This window comes from Xiphophorus hellerii, chromosome 9 (assembly GCF_003331165.1).
Source record: "Xiphophorus hellerii strain 12219 chromosome 9, Xiphophorus_hellerii-4.1, whole genome shotgun sequence".
In the NCBI taxonomy this organism is placed as follows: domain Eukaryota; kingdom Metazoa; phylum Chordata; class Actinopteri; order Cyprinodontiformes; family Poeciliidae; genus Xiphophorus; species Xiphophorus hellerii.
Genome location: NC_045680.1, coordinates 26,126,217 through 26,142,124, shown reverse-complemented (window position 1 = coordinate 26,142,124; position 15,908 = coordinate 26,126,217). Strand labels below are relative to the sequence as shown.

The 15,908-nt window shown below is 41.6% G+C and overlaps 1 protein-coding gene across 2 annotated transcripts; it reads left to right on the top strand.

Moving 5' to 3' along the window:
* The first annotated feature begins 353 nt into the window (after window positions 1–353).
* Window positions 354–8,204, top strand: LOC116726503 (kynurenine--oxoglutarate transaminase 3). 2 transcript variants are annotated; one of them, XM_032573266.1, is made up of 14 exons: window positions 354–470; window positions 2,076–2,163; window positions 2,400–2,461; window positions 3,021–3,165; window positions 3,960–4,109; window positions 4,189–4,275; window positions 4,904–5,026; window positions 5,101–5,221; window positions 5,337–5,413; window positions 5,495–5,584; window positions 7,203–7,389; window positions 7,536–7,609; window positions 7,687–7,773; window positions 8,028–8,204. In XM_032573266.1, the coding sequence occupies exons 2-14, from the start codon at window positions 2,077–2,079 to the stop codon at window positions 8,082–8,084; spliced, it is 1,347 nt and encodes a 448-aa protein (XP_032429157.1). In that variant the 5' UTR covers window positions 354–470; window position 2,076; the 3' UTR covers window positions 8,085–8,204. The 2 variants fall into 2 exon arrangements, with proteins under 2 accessions (XP_032429157.1, XP_032429159.1); XM_032573268.1 differs by having other exon boundaries at window positions 355–474.
* The last annotated feature ends 7,704 nt before the right edge of the window (window positions 8,205–15,908 follow it).

Genomic DNA, 15,908 nt, shown 5'->3' with positions numbered 1-15,908 from the left:
TCCGAAAATACACGAAGTGAGCGTCAGTGTTCGGGGCAGTGTTGCCTTCATGGACGGTACGTATAGAATCACTCCTAGACTCCTTTACAACGTCAAATAAATACTTATTTTTCAAAAAAGGATTCACCGCTCTTACAGTTACTAACTTGTATGATACCTTTAATTCTCGGTTCTATTTCACGGGTCACTATGTCAGAAATAGGTACAATATTGCATTTAGAATAGAAAAGACGAGGAAAAAACGCGACCTATAATATTGCACGGTGACATTAACGGTCAACACGACTGTCTGTCTATTTGCTTTACAATCTTATCATTAAATACATTTCCCCCCCCCCATGTCTCACCCTCACTCCCCCCAAACGCCACTTCCGACGTTTACAAACGCAGCATTCTCTTTTCCAGCGTGTGAGAAGAGAAGTAAGTGTCCTGCTGGAAAACTGGAGCTCGGTTTGAACAGCACAGCTACAGTAAGTAAGTTGTTGCTGCTGCTCTGCTAGCTGAAGCTCTTTCAGAGCGTACAACTCGTATCTTATGGGCTGACTGTTGTTAGAGGCATTTATCACAGAGTTGCATAGCGAACAGAGGTCAGATCCTGCAGCCATAACATTAACTACCATTAGCCAGTGCTAGCTAGCTTCCCGGCTGGCTTTCCAGCAGCAGCTGTCTGTGGCAAAGACTTGGCCAGTGACGGAAAACGCCGCTGTGCTGCAAACATGTTGGTGAAAACCTCCACAGTTTTTATCTATGTGAGCCTGATGGTTTATTTCAGTGCACATGACTTGACACTTTGCCCCTATTTCATGAACCCCCATTGAATGTTAAAACTCACATTGGCGCCACCTTGTGTTTTAAATTTTAACAACAGCCAAGGAACAGTTGATTCGACCCGCTAGAAGCGTTCATGTTTAAACTGCAATAGTTACATATTTTATTAGTAAAAAAAAAAAAAAATTATTTATCCACAAATGAATGATTCACTTAATCTATATGTAATTTTTATGGCGCTCCACAAATACCACATTTTTATAAATAATAATTTATGAAATGTATACTTAAATTAACTCACTAGAAAGCTTTAATTAACACTTTACACCTTATTTAGCTGTGTATGTTCAGAAATTTAATAAGTTACCTTCAGGCTACTTTTTTTTTGCCATTTAATTTCTGTTTCATTACATACACAAATAAAAGCTACAAATTCAAAGTGGCAGGTAATTATAATTAAAATAAATGAAATAAAGGCTAAATCCCTTAAAATTTCCGCAACATATAACAGGACACCTATTCTTTACAGAGTGGTTGAAAACAAAATATCTGTTACAATCTGTACAAAACAAAGAAGAATCGTCACAACAACTTAGTTCAGGGTTTCCCCCGGTGTATCGTAAGCCTGGCGGGCCACCAGGCTATACTTGTGCCCCCACCAGGATAAGGGTTGCTTATTTATTTGTCTTTCTAATATGTTTGCATCTTTTTAAGACTTTATATTTTGTGTTTAGGTGTTGATCTTTCAATCTTTCAGTAGCACATAATTATCAAGTGATATTTCCAAATTTCCTGTCAACTTTAAACAATTTTTAACTCAAAAACACGACGGACCACTGGATGAATGACTGCTCTAGCGCCCAACCACCAGGCTTAGCAAGTTTTCTGGGGGAAACCTTGTAGTATTCCAAGTATGTCTTGTTTTAATGTTCTTCTTGTCCCGTTTTTTTTTTTTTTTTTTGAATTATTGGAGACGGCATTTACTGAGTCATTTTTTATAAATAATCCTTTGAGTTTTTTCTGTTCCCTTCTTCAGACTGATACCTTTCTTATTTGTGATGTTTCTAAACCTGTGCAACCTCTCTGCAACTATTCAGATTTTAAATATGTGGTGTAGTTTTGCAATCAGGTCAATGAAGGTTTTTGTTTGTAATCCCATTTATTGTGAAATGTGAAAAAATAAGTAAACTAAAAAAAAAAAAAAGTTTTGAAATATCTAATCAGAACCTGACATTTTAGCGAAGTATCCAAAAGTAATCCTCATTTTTCCAGCTTTTGTGTTGAGCTTTTGTTCTCTGTTCCTCCAGGATGAGCTTTACGCGGCGGATCCTGAACGGCGTCAGGTTCACATGTCGTTCGTCTCCCACAAGCTGCCGGAGGTTTTGCTCTTCACAGGTAGAAAACACTTCACACAGCTTCACACAAGCAGCGCACGGTTGGTGTTTGACATGGAATAAACTCTCCTCAAAGCTGTAGGCATAGCCGACTCCTACAGTTGATGACTAACCCACTTTGAGCTGCTCTCTTGAGTGCACTCTGTGGCCTGGCTAAGAGGCTCTACGCGGAATGCGCCAAACATTAACGTAGTTAGCACTTCGAGCAGTGAGATGCATTTTGTTTCTCTTTTACAGCCTGTAATGGCGTCAAGGCACACTCATGCTAAGAGAATTGAGGGACTGGACAAAAATGTTTGGTAAGTGAAGAAGAATTAAAGCATTTAAGCAACTTTAGATTTATTTACTGTGTTCATATTGTAAAACGCATGTCTAGAGCTTATTATGGTATACGTTGACCCTTTTGGTTTTGATTTCAGTTTAAAATCGTCCTCTTTCTTGTTTTCTAAAGCCCTGTCGGCTGATGCCTGATTATTTATGCGAACTCCTCTCCCCTTCTCCCAGTTTGTGACCTTTTAGTACAGGTGGTTGCTGCTGTTGCTGCTCGAGCTCTGAAGAAGTCTGTCACTGGAAGTCGATAGTTCCACAGCTTCAGATATATTCATGTGCTTGGTTTTTAATTGGATTTGGTGATTTTTAGTTACTGGTATCACTAAACAATACATGCCATCCTATGGATGTCAAACAGATAAGGATGGTTATGCAAATTTCATTAAAACAGAAAATAAACAGAGTTCAATCAATCAAATTTCCATTCGATTGAAAGCATCAGTATTTCGCAGTGTTTTACTCCTAAACCAGAGTCCTAAATGCATATTAGCTCTGTTCTTCTGGTAACAGTTCACCCCTTCTCCACAGGGTGGCGTTCACGTCAGTAGCAGCCGACCCATCCATCGTCAACCTGGGCCAGGGCTTTCCAGACATCCCCCCTCCTTCTTACGTCAAGGAGGCTTTGGCGAAGGCCGTGTCAGTGGACCGCATGAACCAGTACACCAGAGGCTTTGTAGGTTTAAAGAACTCTTGCAATCCTTCTCACAGAGAAGCTCACACATAAAAAATAAAAACAACGGAGGCGCAAAGACACCTCAAAAAGTATTAAACTGTGTGTAGAAAATTAAGGTCTTAAAATGTCTTAAATATGTATATATATATATAAGTTGTTCTTATGTATGTTAATCACAGATTTTTGTCATGGCAAGAGTATTTAATGTTTTTTTTTTTCCTCTGGGGACTTTTCTGTCAGGGAAAGGTCTGAAGTGCCCACAATCATCTTGATTCCATTCTGTGGCTCGAGGCGGTTGATGCTACCGCTAACTTGCTGCTAATATGCCTCTGCTAGCATTGTTTGCATCTATCATTGGTGCAAGTTTATCTCCAGTAGGCTGGAAGAGATTTCTTTTGCTCACTTGAGCTGCCAACACGTACGAGGTTAAGAGAACAAAAAACCTTTTAAGCTAGGCACTACGGGGGTTAAGGCTGTCTAGCGCCATATGCAGTGTGAGAAGAACAAAGCTGCTGCCAAGATCCACAAACAGTCCCCAGAAATTTTATAGAATTTTCTATGCCTCATTGTAATGCAGCAAGATCCCCCAACCATTCTCCATATTTAGTTTTTTCAGTCTTAAATTTCATTCCAGGTGGCATTAATAAGCCTTAAATTTGATTTGTAGAAAGCTGCAGGTACACTGATTTTGCAGGCAGGACATATTTTATGATAAAACTCCTTACTCTTTGTGTTATCAGTTATTGATATCGACAGATTCAATATTAACTGTCTCCTCTCCACTGATTCAACAGGGTCACCCATCCTTAGTGAAGGCCCTTTCTCAGGTGTATGGGAAGGTTTACGGTCGCCAGGTTGACCCTCTTAAAGAAATCCTGGTCACAGTCGGGGGTTATGGTTCCTTATTTAGCACCATGCAGGGCCTGGTGGATGAAGGAGATGAGGTGAACTTCCGTATGTACATTTATAACCATGTACGTGTGACAATATAGTAGATTTATTCATCATCTAATCTTTCCACAGGTGATCATAGTGGAACCTTTCTTTGATTGCTACGTACCGATGGTCAGAATGGCCGGAGCCAAGCCTGTGTTGATCCCATTACGGCCTGTAAGTTTCATCTGGAAGTCGATCCCAGAAACTGTTGAAAATTAGAAATTGCTCTCTTCTCTGTCCCACCAAACAGGAATTTAAAATGTAGCTTTGGGGACTGATAACCCAGGTGCATTTTGGGTCAGATAAACATATGTATGTTGATTTTGATCATGTTTTTGAGAATTATTCTACTAATCCCTCGGTGTTTGGACGTTGTCATGACACGTTGCGCACTTCACACGTTTCAAAGAGCTTTTGGAAGAGAAATGTGGTCCACAGCATCACTGGAGGAGGGAATCAGTTCTATGTTTTGTGATAGTCCTGGTGTCTCATTTATAAAACATTGTGTAGGATCTGTACTAAAAGGGTACATAAGCCCAAAAGTTTAAAACAAAGGTGAAATTCAGATTTATCCTTAGCCCTTTTCTATATAAAGTCAGCAGCAGTATGTTGTTGTTGGGTTTTTTTTTCTCATTTTCTTCTCTTGCGCCAAAGTCACCACAATTTTTCAGCAGACATGCTTTTTATTTTTTATTTTTGGAAAGTTTGCATATATTCATTGATAAATGCGTAACTGGTCCATATTACTCCTTGGGGTTGTTGTTTGGATTCATAATGTAAGTTTTTCTCTGCCATATTGCAGAAATCTGGAAAGAAGACAGTCTCAAGTGGCGACTGGTTTCTCGACCCAGACGAGCTCTCTGCAAAGTTCAGCTCCAAGACGAAAGCAATCATCATCAATACGCCCAACAATCCTATAGGGAAGGTGAGTACACGCACGGGCCACCACTCACTGGACTGGTGGTACTTGTTGCGCCCACCGTACTTTTTCTCCTGCAGGTTTTTACCAGAGGCGAGCTGCAGGTGATCGCAGACCTCTGCATCAAACACGACACGCTGTGCTTCAGCGACGAGGTTTACGAGTGGCTCGTCTTTAAGGGACACCAGCACGTCAAGATCGGTGCGTTTCCACTTTGGTTCGCTTACTGACAGAAGTTAGGAAAGACAAAAGTAATTGGGTGTATGCTTTATAATAAAAGTAAATAATAACCTGGAACAGGGTTGTCTCTCTGCAGCCACTCTGCCTGGAATGTGGGACAGAACCATAACCATCGGCAGTGCAGGGAAGACCTTTAGTGTTACCGGCTGGAAGGTGAGGAAACGCTCCATCAAGAGTTCGGTTTCCTAATGAGCTTTTCTTTCATGTTGTGCACTGTTTGCCTGTTTGTTCCAGCTGGGTTGGTCTATAGGACCTCAGCACTTGATAAAACACCTGCAGACCGTCATGCAGAACACTCTGTACACCTGCCCTACACCTCTACAGGTACGTCACACACAGCCAACGACAACAACTCATGGCTCTTGAATTGTTTCATATTTAGTCGGTTACAACGACAAACCTCGATGTTTTTTTATGAGGACTTTTTGTGATTGGCCGTCACACGGTGGGGCAAAGTCTCACAGAGGACGGAAATGGAAGCTTTGTTTTCCAGAAGCAAATCTTTGTTGCTTTTGTTGACCGAGTTTGTGAATGCAAAGACTTTCAATTTGGTTCCAGTTTGCTCTCGATGTACTAACATTTTATATCTAAGCATATAAAATGTGGTGGAAAATACCAACGTTAAATATTTATTGTAAAAATATGTGTCTGTATGTTTTACAGAAGAAGATGAGGTTGAATTAGGGTTAATAAACATGATTCAGAGCTGATGGGAGAATAGTGGGCACATTTCCGCTAATAGTGAAGCTAATTTTTTAGCGTTTTACTAACTTTGAAAACATTTAGTGGACTGAGCTTCCAACAAATATTTTTTTCCGGATACTTACTAAAGCACTCATTTATCCGGCTGTTAAGTAAACTTTCAGTTGAATAAAGTTTGACATCTATGTTGAAGTTTTTGTTATCGACTGTTAAAAATTCCTCAAGTAGTTAGACATTTATATTGCTGCTCCTATTTGGAAGTGGATGAAGACTGTTTGCACAGTTCAATTTCCTCTCCTGAAGTTCTCTTTTTTTATTTTTATTGAGCAAGTGGTGAGTATACAACAAACAAGCATATGAGGTACATAGAAAAATACACTTACATAAAAGATCAGTCAGAGGTGTTAACTAAATGAATATGCAAATCGTAACATGTATGAATTATTTTGAGAGAATTTTTGTGGGTGCAACAAATGATGTTTATTTGTTCCCAGAATGCATCACTGTAGAGCTATATAGCGTGTACATTTTCCGACGTCAGAATCAGCCTTTGTTGTCGTCGTACAGAAACACAACCACTCAACTAAAGAAAAAAAAAAAAAAAGACAAAAAGAACAACATAACACAGGTGCCTGAGCCTGCAGCCATCATGGCCCTGCCCTGTCATTACATGAGAAAGACATGAGGGTGGAAAATTATATCCAAGGGACACAGTGTGGGGTTTCAAGATGACGACCTGTGTGCTGTGGTCAACTGGACAAAATCAGCAACAGGTTTAGCAAAACCCAACAACTAAAAACTGAAGCCATGAGTGAAAGGTCTGTTCAAAGAATCACTTCCTGAAGTTTAAACCGTACATGTAGGTGTGCAATGCCAAATTTGACCTGGTCGTGGGTGATATCAAACACTTTATGTCATTGACATATGGTGGTAATCAAAATGGTTGACATTAGCATTCTTTAGCATTAGCTTCCACTTCGTGTCATGTTGGTATAGCATTTTAGCATTATCGGATTTAATATTTGTGATTAGTACTTAAGCGTTACTCTAACTTTCTAGCTAGCGGTGGCTACCACAGGCTCTGACCTACTTGCCTCTCTGCTCTCCACAGCAGTTTTGTTCTCAGTTGAACATAAAGTCCTAATACGAAAAATGAAAGTTTGTGGATGTAATTTGACTAAATGTGAAATAATATCAAGACTTTAGAAGGACCTGACAGTTTTTCTGTGCTGCCGTTCAGGAGGCAGTGGCTCAGGGTTTGCTGCTGAACTATAAGCTGATGGGTCAGCCCGACTGTTATTTCTCTTCACTGGCTGAGGAGCTGGAGGGGAAGAGGGACCGCCTGGCCGCCATCCTGCAGGAGGCCGGGATGACTCCGGTCATCCCAGAGGGAGGCTACTTCATGCTGGTGGACGTCACGCCTCTCAGTGAGTTACTGACCAAACTGACTCCAGCATCAGTCGCCACAATAACACGAAGTCAGACTTCCTCGTCACAGACTACAACACTGTAGTTTTTCCTCGTTCTTAGTTCACTGAGCAACGTTTCCAACCCTGAATTGGATTTGTTTTAGATCAAGACCTGTCCCACATGGGCGACGATGAAGCCTACGACTACAAGTTTGTTAAGTGGATGATTAAAGAAAAGGTAAGAATAGTTATTGGTGAGATTACTCATGCTGGAAATTGTCATAAATCAAAGTCCTGATAAGTGGTTTCTTACAGAAATTAGCTGCTATTCCGGTCACAGCGTTCGTCGGAGAGGAGTCCAAGGAGCAGTTTGAGAAATATATTCGCTTGTGCTTCATAAAGGTAGGCCGTAAAATGCCCATGGAGCAGAATGTGCCACCATTCATTTCTTTCTGGTTTGCTACCATGGAGACAAACCTTATTACGTTTTAAAATGAGAAATTCAGTTCTGTGGATCAATAGAAGGATTAGATCTAGACTGCTGGATCTTAAAAAAATATAAAATGTGTGACTTTATGAATGTGACTGGTCGGCGTTATTACACAGAGCAGTGGAAGGTTTTCTAAGCTGAGATTTGTGTTCTCTTTGTTTTACAGGAAGACAGCACTCTGGAAGCAGCAGGGAACATCTTAAAAAACTGGAGGAAAGTTTAGCAGCATGTAGAGTTTGAACAAATGGGAATTAACCGGAAATAACATTTTTAAAGGGGCAGCATTATGTAAAATCAAGTTTGCATCATGGTGTAATGTTATTCAATCATAAAAAACACACTTTCAAGTGTTGCTTTGATTCTTTCATGAGTGTTTGGGGGGGTCCTTGAATCTCCCGTGGCAGCCATTCGTTTGGGAGAAACTTATTTTTTGTGTCACTGGCTTTTACCATGAAGCTCCTCCTCAGGAATAAAATACAATGACATCATAATACTGTGTGTGTTTTTTTTTAATTCAGTTTAGTTTCACTGTGATTACTGTCAGACCTGTTGGGTTAAGAGATGTATAAAGTAGAACCTTTCTGACAACATAAAGTAGGCTTTCAAACCTAATGACCGACCCTCAGTTCATGACTTAAACTCAGGACATTAAATGTTAAAAAAAAAAAAAAAAAAAGAGAGAGAGAGAGAAATAGTGGCATCACCAGTTACTAGGTTTAGGGGCAAATAACTTTCTCTCAGGGGCACGTTGTTTTGGGTAACATTTTTCTCACTTGTGGCAAGACTAGGAAAACAATGGTCACAGGTTCTCTCCACTCACTCTGAGTTTGTGCTATTTTGCGAAGCTGGTTGAGACGTGCAGCTGTAAATGCAGTAAAATGTGGTTGTCACTTGAAAAAAGTTAAGAAAAAAACTATTCATAGAATGTTAGCAAAGTGCTGTAAGTTGGATTCTTAAATATCTTTCTCTAAGCGGTTTTATTGTAAGCTGCAGAGCTTGTTTTCCACCGACATTTGACTTGAAGGTATGAAAATTGCTCATTTTAGAGGCCCAGTAAACCTTCAACATGAACCAGTAGGAAGCTCTGCTTTACATGGCATGCGGCCATTTAAAAGTTGGCTGTTAAAAATACGAAGGTACATTAGCCCAAAGGGTAAAAAATAAGTTAAGGATTGGTATAGAAAACGGCAACAAGATTTTAAAAGCTAGTGGTGCATAAAATGTTGAAAAGGCTGAAGGTGAAGATAAAAAGGTTCATAATTAGAATTCTAAATGTCCTAACCAAAAGCTACAAGTGGAGGCATAATTATTTAAAAGATTCATAAGGGCTTCAAAAACTGGTAGGTGGGAAAATAACTGAAGAAAAAGTTGAAATAAAAAACACTGATATGGTTAAAGAGGAGAAGTAGCTAATAAAAGAGCTAATTATACAAATAAAAGCATATCTTATACCACCAAACTATATAAATAAACCAAACTAGGAAATATATTGTGAAGCTAAATCATGTTTTTATCAAATTAAATCTAAGCATTTCTGAATTAGAAATGTATGTATACCGTCAGATTTTCTACCAGAGCTGGTGCAAAGTTAACTGCTGTGTTGAACCACTAGAGGGAGACAAAGTACACAGGACTGCAGTGGCAGAACTCTTTCGTCCTGTGACAGAGCTTGTTTTGCTGGAATTCTGCAGCGATAATAGTTTGAAAACAACAGAACAAAAACCATTTAATGGATTAAAAACAAACTGTGAAATCTACTTTTGCATTCATTTTCCTGTTTGCTGCTGTTGGAAGGAAAAACAGTACAGAAGCATCAGGGAGACTTAACGAGAAAAACAACTCTTTGTTTACAGCAGAAGATGCTCCAAATTTACACTAGAACTAAGATTATGTAGATTTAACAAATTATATGTCGTTTAAAATTCCATTGCCAAAAGAATGTATTCCTCAACTTGTCATGTTACAGTCACAAATGATTTTACTACAATTTTATGTGTCAGAGCAAAACCAAAGTAGTGCATAGTAGTGAAGAGAAAGAAAACAATTCAAGGTTTTACAAATACATTTCTGAGAAGTGTGGCATGTGCTTGTGTTCAGGCTTAAGGGTTAATTATTAGGACAACCATTGCCACCAATTACAGCAGCAAGTGTCATTCCACGTCACAAGAGCCAGCTTCTGCAACCGAGCATCGGACCGCCAGGGCCACCTCTCTCGGCCACCACCCACCACAACCCCTTTGGCCCCTCCCACAGGTGGTGAGCCCATTGGAAGAGGGACCTATGTTTCCTCTTCGGACTGAGCCCGGCCGGGTTCCATGGGTAAAAGCCCGGCCACCAGGTGCTCGCCAGCGTGCCCCATTTCCAGGCCTGGCTCCAGAGTGGGGCCCCAGTGACCTGGGTCCGGACAAGGGAGCACTAAGTCCATTGTTATAACTCATCATAAGGGGTCTTCAGGCTGCGCTTAGTCTGGTTCCTCACCGAGGACCTGTCTGCCTTGGGTGACCCTACGAGGGGCATAAAGCTCCAGACAGCAAACCCCTCCACCATGATAAGGTGGCAGCCCATGGAGAGGGTTTTCACCCTACGGAGAAATGGTTTTTCTCCATAGGGTGTCTGGGCTCTCCCTTAGAGATAGGGTGAGAAGCTCGGTCATCCTGGAGGGACTCAGAGTAGAGCCGCTGCTCCTCCACGTTGAGAGGAGCCAGTTGAGGTGGCTTGGGCATCTGGTCAGGATGCCTCCTGGACGCCTCCCTGGTGAGGTGTTTCGGGCACGTCCCACCGGGAGGAGGCCCCGGGGAAGACCCAGGACACGCTGGAGGGACTATGTCTCCCGGCTAGCCTGGGAGCGCCTCGAGATTCCCCTGGAGGAGCTGGAACAAGTGGCCGGGGAGAGGGAAGTCTGGGCCTCCCTTCTGAAGCTGCGACCCCCGTGACCCGACCCCGGGTAAGCGGAAGAAAATGGATGGATGGATGGACGGATACAGCAGCAAGTCTTCAGTGGTATGTTTCTACCAGCTTTGCACATTCATGGAAAATCTTTTCACCAAAGTAGCTCAGGCTGAATGGAGAATATCTTTGGACATCAGTTAGATTTAGGCCATGATTCATTATTCAAACACATAATATGCTTTTTGGCTGTATCTTGTTGCTTGTTGTCATCCTGCTCTGCCTCAGTCTCTCGTCTTTTGCCGCCTTTAACAGGACTTCCTCTGCAGTTGTCCTATTTTTCATGCATGATCCCAACAATTCTGACCAGCTACCATTTCCCTGCTGACGTAAGCAACCCCACGGCATGATGCTTCCACCACCATGTTTTTGCCGCAAAGGTGGGTAGGGTAGCATTTTGCATGTCAGCCAAAAATTATTCTCCATGTTTGGGTTATCATCGAGATGTCTTGTCACAAAGTACAGCTGCAGAATTGCTTTAATCTTGTTCCTTCTTCTAAAAGCTGCAATATGTAACTTTTATCAAAAATATATATATTTTTTAGATATTAGTTAAAACTGTCATGTTGTGACAATATGGAATGAGACAGATAATCTGTGAAAAATCAAGCTCCTCCTCCTTCCCCCAGTGCTAACCAGAAACAACCAATCAGAGTCAGGAGGCGGGTCTTAGCGCTGTCAATTACTCTTGTCTATAAATTCCCATTAAAATACATTAATGTTTGTCGCTGATGGATCCTAATAGGTTGACGTGGTATACACACTTTATCAAGCCGCTGTAAGTGACAAAGGTTACAATTGTTATGCAAACTGGTGTTTTTCAAAGTGGAGGCAACGGGCCCCAGGAGGCTCTGGGGGGCCACCGAAAGCTGGAGGGAAGACGAGGAAAAAAAGGAAAATGTACTCAAATAAATATTTTGAGTACAAAATAATACTCAAAATATTTTACTTGTTGAATATTCATAAATACAATCATAAATACAAACTCTAATCTGTTTTTCAGTTATAAGTGAAAATAATTTATTGCAATGCTATTTGCCATCCTCACTTTTTGATTGACTGCCTGTCAAATTCATTAGTCTACTTGCTTCACAAAACTGGCATAGCAAGCAGAAAACAACCTGCCAGCGGTCCTGCTGTTGAGGACACTGCTACAGAAAATGCTAAGAACTTGTGACTAAAATCAGAAAGTATGAGGCAGCATTTATGCTAAGTGAATGTGACAATTATTGTATTGTGAATGAAAGTGAAAAGTTGATGTTTCTTTACATATTTTGTAGCACTGTCTGCTGGTTTGAGAGCCCATGGCCTGAAAAAGTTTAGGAATCCCTGATCCAAACCACAGTGAAAGACGTAAACCAGTGTCCTGTTCGGTTTTTGAAGACCCAGTGATTGCACCGAAAATGTACGTACGGTAGACGTTGAGATGTTAACATCTTATTAGCAGTCCCAAATAAAAGCTCCATTCTGTCAGTCAGCGATGAACAACAGGGATCTTTCTCCTTGGCGTGCGGCCTGTGCGACCTGACGGGAACGCGGACAAATAACGAAGGTGTTCTGTGCCTGAAGCGTGGAATGTGTGCTCTGTAAATTTGCAGTAGTAAATAGCCAACTTCAAGCCATTTCAGCTGTCACAGTCAGCAGCTGCAGCAGCATGGCTGCTCTTAATCTGGTGGAGGAAGCGTTATCTGATGAAATGCTTTTAATTGTAGCTTCAGAGTTAATAGTTAGCGTTCCAAGCTACTTGGCGTGAAATTGTGCCGCTGGGAGGGAAGAAGGTGTTGTGTTCTGCTAGACAAATGTTTGGAAAGTGAGGAGGTGCCCCAGCTTCAGACCCCCCTGAGATTAATATCGGCATGTCGGGACTGAGTGAACCGGAAACCAAAGGGAGGGTATAAATAACCACATGCCGTAAAGATCTGTTTCTTTTGCCTCTCAGTCCCGAGTCCAAGGCCTCACGGTTACCGAGTACCTGCAGCCAGCTTGACGTGTTGGTGAACTTCCCCTCCAGAGGGGCCTAAACAAATAACGGCCTGCGCTCTTAATGCAGCGTGAGAACCAGTGCTGGGAAACACAACTACTGCAGGAGAAAAATCCGGAGAGGGATTATAATGCGGGCTGCTGTTATCAGACATCTTTTAATGTGCATTTCCCAGATTCCCCTGGATTAGGCGGAACACCATCACATAATTTATGTTAATTACGATTGCCGTGCCAATAATCTAATGTCACAATCCCGCTATGAAGGAGGATTTAGGTTACTGATGCCCTAAAAATCACACCAGATGTTTGTGCTACCTCGTGTTGCCTCTAGGTGGCTCTGTTGGTCATGCTTTCGGATCGCCTTTCATTATACTGGGTTTGATGTAGCCAGTAGAGAGGGGGGTATTACTTTGAGTCGTTTAATAGAGCCATGACACAAACTGTGTACAAAACTCACAACTTTATGCTATGTGTATGAGTAACGATGGAATTATCTTGGTATTGAAATGATCTGCTATGAATTTAATGTTGAAGTTAGCGTCTGCACATGTTTTTGTTTGTGGCACTTAACACCGAGCAAAGTAAAGATCGCTGCTCATAGCAACGCCGGCCGCATTGCGCAACAGATGTCTTGAGGGAATTCCAACATCAAAATCAACCCTCTGAAACAAACTCAAGGCCAAATCCCAGCCCACTGCAGCTGGGGCCATGTCGAAAATAACAAGTCGTGTGCTTCAGTATTACTTTATCACTCAAATCAAATCGGTTTTTATTTGGATCGTGCCGAATTGCTTCAATGTTGAATGTTCACTTATTTTTAGAAGTAGTCATTGAACGCAACCATAGCCATAATATTTTAATAGTTTGTTAATAGTTAGTTTTATGAATAGATTCTGCCACAACCGGTCCTCTAAGGACTTTCATGATCTTGATGTGGCCCGAGAGGAAAATGAGTTTGACAGCCCAGTGCTGAAGTTTATGTTGCCACTTGAGGTGCACGACATCCACTGCAGTTCTTATTTTAAACAGCAGGTGTCGCTGATAAGAAAATCTGCTTGTATTCAACATTTAGCAGCAGATAAAGACCGGAGTGCTCATACAACTCTAGCTTGAGCTTATGTATTAGTTGATGTTTTTTTTTCCAGCATTGCATGTAACATTTTGTTTTCAATATTCCATCCGTGTGTATATTATGTCATGCCTTTCTATGGTCAACAAAGCTTTAACTTTAAGGCAATGCATCAACAGCAGCCACAACACAAAAGCAAAAAGCCACAATGCATTAAGCTATGCTAAAAGCTAAAACAGAAGTTATGCTAGCAAGTTTATTATATTTTATATGTTAGCATTAATACTCCACCCTGCTACTTCTCCTATTTGGTGAGTGCCACTCACATTGTGCATGGAATGTTGAAGAAATGCTTCGACCGAATAAAATCAAAGTCGTAACAGGTTCTGTGCTGGCTTTTCTATCACAAGTCACCATTTGAGAGGCAATGAACAATAAGCATTAAACGCTCAGTATGCTAGTAATATTGCTAACCTCGCTGAACCCAGATAGAAACATATTATTACTCCTACTAGAAAATTTTCTTAACCACTATGGTAGTTGTCTTAGATGATATATTCATTTGCGCAACACAACCCATATAAATATATCAGCCTTAGCATTCTGTGTTGTATCCTGGACATGATAACTACTGACCGACTGACCCAACATCTTCAGGTAAATTCTGTTCATAGCGTTTAGATAGTTGGACCTAGCAATCATTACATTTACAAACTGATATGGCTGATTACAGTTAAAATTATTTCAATGGCTAATATTTAATGCCCTCCAAAATTTATTTCAGTATAAAAAGGTCAATAGTTGCTAAACAAACTTACAGTTTTAAAACCAATGAAGTTATTGCAGCAAAGGTACAGTTACCCTGATTTTCCATCTGTGGTAAGGCACTATGGGTAAAAAATGACTTAACCCTGCACATCCCAATTAGCTCTCCAGTATTATCTGTCTCTTTAATGGCAGAGTTGCACTCTGCTATCCCTCATTAGGACCTTGGTGCCTCCTCAGCTCTGTGTTATAAAGAGCCTGGGCCAAGGCAATCATCACTGTAACATGATCAGGAGCTGCAAAAGGCTGATTTCACGAGCTGAAATCAATTTGTAGACTTGGTGGAGTGCCCCTCCACCGCCCCCCCTTCAAAAACACCCAATGTTCCAAGGAAGCTAAAGGGATGGTTGAAGGAGCAGACTTATGAGCTTGGATTGTGTTTTGGAGCGATCTGCACAGCATTTAACCGGACACTGATTTCGCTCTCCTCTGCGTAAAGGGCCTTGAGAGGCCTTTTTGTTGCAGCTTGCGGATAAAAACCGAAATTGAGTCGAGAACCGTTTCCGAAACAAAAGCAGCAGAATTCCCACGGACAAATAAAATGCGCTCAAGGGGATTACCGACGGATCAAAAATAAAGTGCTAATCGCGTAAGCCGTCATCATTAAAACATTTCTGGTAGACTAATTATGCGGAGTCGCCCAGCACATTACGCCCCATTGTGACAGAGACGTAAATATCTGTGAGAATATCAAGGGTGCACCACCGCGCCGACCCCCCCACCCCCCCATCCCCAAATGATGTCCTCTCTCCTCTCTCACACAGGCCATATGGCGGGTGTGTGCCCCGCTCCTACTGCCAGCCCCTTCTCTCTTGCGCGCAGGCTAACAGCTTGGTGGACACATAATTAATTTGCCTCAGCGTCTGCCATTTATTTTCCAACCTACATTTTGTTAATTGGACAAAGGAGGTTCGGATCATCGTGTGAATGTTACTGGGTATGTTAAGGCTGCTAATTGCGTGGGATTTACAAGATAGAGCTGGCTTGTGGGAATACGGACGCCAAGGACAGAACTCGGCGTGGCCGCGCGGCGGGGAACTAAAACGGGAATCATCACTCGGAGGAGACCCGGCGCCCGAGCAGGAGAGCCTCACGTCTTTGAGCTCACATGCCAGGCTACACTGTCAAAACGTGTCATTTCTATTGTCCTGTGTTGTTTACAGCTTAATGCAAGCTGACACAGCCCCGTTCCTTGCTTTTCTCTGTGGCGTCTCTTCTTCCCCC